We start from the raw sequence: 8,627 nt of genomic DNA, 5'->3' as shown, positions 1-8,627 counted from the left end.
GCAATCCTTTAGAATACTTAGTTACGTTGGTATTCTTCATAATACGCACCTATGTAAATATAGGATATGGCGCCCTCTCCAATGTGGTTTGGCTTAACTACATAAATATTCATGAAAATCCAGGGTAGTAAGACACAAGGCCGATCCACATGTCGCCAATATGAATAGCAAGGATCACAAAAGTCTATGTGTGAGACCACTCCGGTTAACGTTTAAGGTCGCTGATTCAAAATTGGTCTATCAGTCACCTTGGTATAGCATATGAGAGGTCTTCACTATGTAAAGATCAAATCAATTGGATATATTTATTTGTGCATAAAATTTGTAGCTTGATAATCGAAAAATTCTTTAAAATTTATTTTTATTAAAATAGTGGAGAATTGTTGGTGATTTACATAAAATGAAAGATCTCATATTGGAAATGATAGATGATATCTGAAAGAACTAAAAGGAACCAATGAACCAATGTGGGAGGAGAACCGGAATGAAGCAACCAAGAACTCGGTGCGCACACCATGCATGATTGAACTCCTTTGGGTCTGTAACGAACAAAGACATTCATGGCATCCCTTTGTGACTTTGATGGTTCCAGATGATTCAAACGAATGGATATCATCAGAAAGACGCGTCCTATCGTTGGAAATGAATCAATCATTATACATATTGCATCAATCATCATTCCAACAATTTGAAATTATTTTCATCATCTTAGTGTGAGAAATAATGATTCACGCACACTAGTTCTTCAACCTTTTCAATAGAAAATATTTTCATCAAAATACTTGTAGTTTGAATATTGTTATACTGCAGATACAATATACAATCATTCGATTATCCAGTTGAAAGACGTGCATCCAAAATATTCGGGGTTGTTTTCAAGTATGCACTTTGAAAACTACATTATAAAGAATTCACTGTATCCTGGAGGAATATTTTCTTAGTTCGAATGCATCGTCGTGGTGATCAGAGCAAATAGTTTCTTAAAAAAAACAAATGTACGCACCTTTGATTCGCACATCTAATTTTGTAGCTGGCATAATACAATGAAGGTTCCTGGACAAATATGGTATCAAAGAAACCATCCCACCAGCACTTCATGAGATGATTGATTAATTAAAAAATGTTCGATTTTCCAGCTACGTTCCTTTTATTAATTGAGTGCCTTAATCTCAACAGCTAGGTTCAATGTTTTGTCAGCTGAACTCGTTTAGCTTGAACTATAATTTGTCCTTAATTTGTTAATCCTAATCAGCAAACTTGGTCAAGAAATGAAACCACACGTACGAAACTCGAAAAGTTTAAAACACTTTATGGCATAATTAAAAACTTCGAAATTTGATTTTAAAGCATTGAATTAAAAAAAAAAAAAAAAAAAGTCCAAATTCAGATTTGGAGTCATGCAAAATCATTCAATAAATTCGAACTAGAAGAGATTTTTGGATTTAATTCAAAACTGGTTGCATGCCTCCAGCCATTTTCAAGCCATGGATGGGGTTAACTAGGTGTTGTGCTGGAGAAATGGCGCCACGTGTGTGTGTGTGTTTTTTCCATTCATTTGATCTCATCCAAATTTTCGTGATAATATCGGATGATGAATTTCAGAAATCCATTAATTTCTCATTCACTAGGCCAGTTTGACAATCGAGAAATTATCGCAATACAATAATTTACTTGAAATATAGATTTTTTTTGCCCAATTCATTATTTATCGGCAATATTATGCAACTTGTACGCTTAAGTTATATATTTATTGATTCTAAATGGACAATATACCTCTTTATGGTTGAAACAAGGTGTAAATGTGGATTTGGTTAATTCTTAACTATATATTGTGTAACTTTTTATTTCGATGTTAATAATAATGCAAGTCCTACTTTTCTCTCTTTCACTTGAATAGAATCCTTATAAAACAGATATTCATATAATTTTTCTAGCACTTCAATAAAATCTTTATTTCCTTTTGTTCTTAATGAATTAGAAAAACATCTGACTTTTTCATGGAGAATCTCAATCATGCAACATAAAGTACTCACATTATCTTAATTATTAACTTGGTGTGTGGATTTTAAAGTATTTTTCGTCTCCACAAACTATTCAAACGAATTATGTGCTATAAAAGTAGCTAGCTAGGAATATAGAAATCATGCAACCCCGTGCTTTTTCAAAAGCAGCGTCTCACAAAGCAGGCACACACTCTGTGTGTATATATACACAAAAGCATACACGAATATATATAATCCTTGCACAGAATCCCGATGGCGGCAAAGGGGCCATGCACGGCGAGCAGTACCGATGATTCGTTGTTGCCAATTTATTCGAAAAGAGCGAGCTTTCCACCGGAGGAAGAAGGAAAAGGATTGCAGAAAATAGCCCTGTTTTGGGTCGCCGGAATGACGTGCTCCGCCTGCGCTGGCTCGGTGGAGAAGGCCGTCAGACGCCTCCCGGGAATCGAAGAGGCGGTGGTCGATGTTCTGAACAACCGGGCACAAGTCACTTTCTACTCTACTCTTGTCAATGTAAGTTGTCCTTGGTGAAATTTTTGTTGTCTTTTGGATTGGACATGGAAATTTTTAGGGAAAATTGCATTTTGTGTGGTAACTTTGTTTCTTCGTGATTATTGGATATTAATGTGTTCTTTTATCAAACACATAAAAGATCACACTAACATCTCATACTGATTTTAGTTGTCCAATATATCAAATTTCAATATGACACTATATATATTACTGTCATATCACCACTGTATCGGTGTCATATCGAAAAAATGATTAAAATTGTCAAAAATAAAAGATAACGAATTAATTAAGATCGAAATTTGACAACACATAAGATCATAATCACAAAAACGTAATTGCATACATGACCAAAAATACATTTTTTCTGAATTTTTTGAATGGGCATTGGCGATAAATTCTATATTGCGTTTGTTTTTATTTTGTTAGTGTTTTATGGTTTGGGGATGCAAAATAATGGAACACTTGACGAGCTTAAATATATCTCAATTATTGAATTTCTTAAATATTTTATAGAATAATAATATAATATAGATATATGTTTGCTACTTCGTCCAACTTTATATTTGTACTATTTGCTAAAGTTACTCTTTGTTAAACTAATTTTGGTACGATAGTAATTTTTTCTTTTCAAAATACCTTCTAACTACAAAAGTCTTTGGGCCACCAAAATAATAAAGAGAAAATCATTTTTTTTTATATCAACTTGTCTAATTTTGATAGTTTTGATCTATTATGTTTCACATTTTGATTTTTGCATTTTCATTTTTTTTCTTTTTTCTATTTTGATTCAATTATTGGCATGAAATCGCATTACTCAGCATGCATGCATGTTTTGATGTCCTATTAGAATTTTCTAGTATCACGCTAGTATTTTCTTATGTCGCATCAGCACTCTGTCGAAATAGGACTGAAAACCAAAAATTTTAAAAGTTAGTATTACCAAAGCCAAAACAAAAATCAAAACCAAAATTTGAAAACATTATTTAAAAAATGAAGAACATGAAAACAATATTTATTACAATGAAAAATATAATATAAATGCAAGCAACGCACGCTCGATGCACTAATTATAAGAATTTCCAACAATATAGTAGAGTAGATAATGACATATTGTTGAGTAGATAATGACCATTTGATTACATTTTCAACTTATAGTTATATGTGCTCTTATTAGAACACTGTTTAGTAAAGCATATATTAATTTACTAATTCTTCTTTTCTTATTTTATTAAAGAGTGAGTGTCCTCTGAGATGGTTTACTGGTCTATATCCATGAAACGGGCTACCTACTTTATTATCTGCGATGAAAATTAATATTTTTCTCCATGGTTCGAGTTAGTTAGGTTGGAGACTCGTTTCAAAAAATTGACTCATGAAACCGTCTCATAACAGTTCTTATATTTAAAGAAATAGGTGCTTTTGCATCGAGATTTTTTAGTTGAGAAAAATCGTTCGTACGTACAAGAATATTTTTATTTAAGGTCATGAAAACTGTGATGTGGAGTGGACACTATGAAAACATTACCTTGATAATTATGGAAAGGAAGAAAGCCTTTTTTGCTAAAATTTCACCTCCACTAAATATTTCTTTAAAGACAAAAATCTAATAATTAAATATCTTATCTTCAAGCACTTGGGATATTAACGCCACAATTTCAAAAGTTTGATCTTTTTAGGGGTTGGATGTTATTGGGTTTTATTTAGTATATTTTATACTAATTCTTAGCAGAATGTTTCTGTTATTCACTTATTTGTGAAAGCTAATAAATTCTTCACTCATTGTTTAAAATTTTTTATTCAAAGATCCCAAAAAGATATAATCGATTTCTTTATATTCATATAAATAATCCAAAAATGAAAAGATGCACGAGTAGAATTTTGTCTCACTATGTCTATGGCGAATGATTCTTCCGGTCATTTGAATACAAAACCTTGTGGTTGCCTCATATAAATTTTTCCTTGTGTGTCCATGAAGAAGGAATGCCATGCCTTCGTATATATTAATTATTTGCTATATATCAAAATCATATCATGCACATATGGCTAGTAAAATCCCATGTACTTTGGCATCACAATTAGTGAAAAAGATTCCTCCTTTCAATAACTTAGTTCGAAGTTTATTCTTTTGCCACAGTCTATCTTGGTTAGATTGCATGGAGTCCATTTTCGGATTTTATGTTGTATCCAATATGGACTGAGTTCCTCGAGGATCACGGTCAAGATCGACTCACTATGTTTAAGTTGCATCAATTTTAAATAAAATGCCAACTCTAGACAAGACAATACAATGTACTGTCACCCCACAAACTTTAATTACTCAATATTTTTGACATCATTTTTGCAAAGGGTCAAGATCGACTCACTATGTTTAAGTTGCATCAATTTTAAATAAAATGCCAACTCTAGACAAGACAATACAATGTACTGTCACCCCACAAACTTTAATTACTCAATATTTTTGACATCATTTTTGCAAAGACCACTGCTTATAATATACAGTTCCCATTCGAATTTCAGGAGGAGAAGATCCGAGAGGCAATAGAAGATGCAGGCTTTCAAGCCACTTTGATCACAGAAAAGATGAAGGAAAAGTCGATTCAAATATGTCGTATTCGTGTAACGGGGTTGACATGCACCTCTTGTTCCACGACTGTAGAATTCATCTTGCAAGCTGTAAATGGTGTGCAAATGACAAGAGTTGCTATAGCAACAGAAGAGGTTGAAGTTCATTACGATCCGAAAAATTTTTCCCACGTCCAGGTATTGGAAGCAGTCTCAGAATTTGGATTTCATGCTGTTGTCATTAGCACAGGGGAAGACGTATGTGAAATTCAGCTGCAAGTCGATGGAGCTCACTCTGAACTTTCCATGAAAATGGTTCGGAACTCAGTTCAAGCACTTCCAGGAGTTGAAGAACTCAACTTTGATCAGGGGCTCAAAAAGTTATCGGTTTCTTACAAACCGGATTTGGCAGGGCCTAGAGACTTTATCCAAGTCATCGAGTCGATTGAAATGGGAAGTTTCAAGGCTATGATATATCCGGAAAGGGATGGAAGAGAAGGCCGCAGAGAGGAGGAAATCAAGAAATATTACAAATCTTTTCTGTGGAGCTTGGTTTTCGCGATTCCCCTTTTTCTCTTGTCGATGGTTTTTATGTATATCCCTCGTATTGGTCGAAAACTTGATGCCAAAGTAGTGAACATGCTTAGCATTGGGACCATTTTTAAGTGGATTTTGTCTACTCCTGTTCAGTTCGTCATCGGCCGACGATTTTATATTGGCGCTTACAAAGCATTGCGCCATGGTTCAGCAAATATGGATGTTCTGGTTGCGTTGGGAACGAACGCGGCCTATTTCTATTCGGTTTACTCAGTGTTGAGAGCCTCGACCTCTCACAACTTTGAGTCATCTGATTTTTTCGAGACTAGTGCATTACTCATCACATTTATTCTTCTTGGAAAATACCTTGAGGTTTTGGCTAAAGGGAAGACGTCGGAAGCCATAGCAAAGCTCATGGATTTGGCTCCAGAAACAGCAATACTATTAACCCTTGACCGCAAAGGAAATGTGCTGAAAGAGCAAGAAATAGAGGGCCAATTAGTACAAAAAAATGATGTTGTGAAGATTATCCCCGGAGCGAAAATAGCCTGTGATGGTTTCGTTGTATGGGGCGAAAGTTACGTGAACGAGAGCATGATAACTGGGGAATCGAAGCCAGTGGCCAAACGGAAGGGCGATCCGGTGATCGGAGGAACTGTGAATGCAAATGGGGTGTTACACATTAAGGCAACTAGAGTTGGATCACAAAGTGCTCTTGCTCAAATTGTTCAGTTAGTCGAATCCGGGCAGATGGCCAAAGCGCCGGTTCAAAAAGTAGCTGATCATGTTTCCAAATTCTTCGTTCCTTTAGTATGTGAAAAACTACTTTGTCCATTCTAGTTATTGCACTGCTGGCACATAAGGGTGAACCATGAATTGGTTCTCTTTCTGGCTAGCACATTGAATATTGGCTGTAGTTTAAAATTGAATGCTTCTGTGTAATATGCAGGTTATAATTCTTTCATTTTCGACTTGGTTTGCGTGGTTTCTAGCTGGAAAATTGGATGGCTATCCTAAATCTTGGATTCCGTCTTCCATGGATAGCTTCGAGCTTGCGTTTCAATTCGGCATTTCTGTGATGGTCATAGCTTGTCCTTGTGCTATGGGCTTGGCTACTCCAACAGCTGTAATGGTGGGAACTGGAGTCGGTGCATCTCAAGGTGTTCTCATCAAAGGCGGCAATGCGTTAGAAAGCACTCATAAGGTAGAAATCTCGGCTTACTACTCAATATACCAAGTGCAATGACTTTCTTTATGTAACTTGTGCAAGCTTGTTGAAAATATAGGTGAACTGCATCATTTTTGACAAGACAGGAACCCTCACTATGGGGAAGCCAGTGGTTGTGGACATAAAGCTCTTGAATGGTATGAATTTGAACGAATTTCTTGAGCTGGTTGCTGCTGCTGAGGTACTACTTCTTGTTTACACCCCTTGAAAACTTTGTAAAGCGTGTGCATTTGTTCATTGTTTCTTCCATTCATCAGGCAAACAGCGAGCATCCGTTAGCGAAAGCCATCATGGAGCATGCCAAAAAGTCGAGGGGAGAGGGAGAAAACCATGTTTGGCCCGAAGCCAAGGATTTCAAGTCTATCACGGGCTATGGCGTCGAGGCGTTTGTTAGCAACAAACTAGTTCTTGTGGGGAATAAGAACTTAATGTTGGATAGGGGTGTTGACATTCGAGTCGATGCTGTGGAAATACTGGCAGAAATAGAAAGATTAGCTCAAACTGGAGTTCTTGTGTCTATTGACAGGGAACTGCAGGGGATTCTTGCCATATCTGATCCATTGAAACCTGGGGCACGTGAAGTGGTTGCGATTCTCAAGTCGATGAATGTCGATTGTATAATGGTGACTGGTGACAACTGGGGAACTGCTAATGCGATTGCGAAAGACGTCAGGATAGATACCGTTGCTGCAGAAGCCAAACCAGAGCATAAAGCTGAGAAAGTGAAAGAACTACAGGTACAAATTAACTCCACACTCTCCATGGTTTGGCCTAGGAACTAGAACTCCTATAGTTAGATTTGCTTTGTATTTATATCCCTTAAAATACTGCTTCATATGACTAAATTGTGATAGATTTCCTACCATCTTTATCCTAAGATGTCCGGAGTCTACTATGTAAAATCTCGTGTTGCATTGCAGTTTAATTTAACTGTATATATTTCTTTTATTCAATGCAATATTCAGGCAGTAGGTAAAATTGTAGCAATGGTGGGAGATGGGATCAACGACTCACCGGCGCTTGTAGCTGCTGACGTTGGAATAGCTATCGGTGCAGGCACGGACATCGCCATCGAGGCAGCCGACATTGTTCTCATGAGAAGCAATCTGGAGGATGTTGTGACTGCTATAGACCTTTCAAGAAAAACCTTCTCCAGAATCCGGATCAACTACTTGTGGGCATTCGGGTACAACGTGCTCGCTATCCCGATAGCTGCCGGAGCTCTACTCCCGGCCATCGGACTGCGGTTGCCGCCATGGATCGCTGGAGCGGCAATGGCTGCATCTTCGGTTAGTGTTGTTTGCAGCTCACTCTTCTTGAAAAGTTACAAGAGACCCCAAGAATTGAATGTACTTGAGGTGACTGAAATAAGTGTGGAATGAAAAGGAATCTTGTAATGTACATATATATATTGTGGGCATTGGCAATCAAGATTTGTTGCACTGCTCAGTTTATTTAAAAGTGTGTGATTTTTAAATTGATAACCCAAAGTTTCTTAAATAAATGAGAATTTACTTATTCTAGGGTATTTTTGAAAAAGGTTATTATAAAATATAGCCTTTATAGTATAATAATCTTAAAATATCTTTCTTTATTCATTTTCATCCTATCAATCAAATATTACAACTTAGAGAAAAAAAAATAATCACTTCCCAAAATAATTGAAATAAAATAATTTCATTATGCATTATTTATTTTCTTAATGAATAATTAATTGATGATCGTGATAATAACAATAAAATATTACATTAATACAAATAATAATAATAAATAATATTATAAAA

General features: G+C 35.8%; 1 protein-coding gene across 1 annotated transcript; it reads left to right on the top strand.

Moving 5' to 3' along the window:
- Positions 1-2,177: 2,177 nt before the first annotated feature.
- Positions 2,178-8,285, top strand: LOC140864346 (probable copper-transporting ATPase HMA5). The gene is made up of 6 exons (XM_073268483.1): positions 2,178-2,516; positions 5,034-6,425; positions 6,565-6,819; positions 6,902-7,024; positions 7,101-7,580; positions 7,809-8,285. The coding sequence occupies exons 1-6, from the start codon at positions 2,256-2,258 to the stop codon at positions 8,223-8,225; spliced, it is 2,928 nt and encodes a 975-aa protein (XP_073124584.1). The 5' UTR covers positions 2,178-2,255; the 3' UTR covers positions 8,226-8,285.
- The last annotated feature ends 342 nt before the right edge of the window (positions 8,286-8,627 follow it).

The sequence above is a fragment of the Henckelia pumila genome, chromosome 4 (assembly GCF_033568475.1).
Source record: "Henckelia pumila isolate YLH828 chromosome 4, ASM3356847v2, whole genome shotgun sequence".
In the NCBI taxonomy this organism is placed as follows: domain Eukaryota; kingdom Viridiplantae; phylum Streptophyta; class Magnoliopsida; order Lamiales; family Gesneriaceae; genus Henckelia; species Henckelia pumila.
Note: the sequence above shows the minus strand (reverse complement) of the source record. Positions and strands in the feature narration are given on the sequence as shown.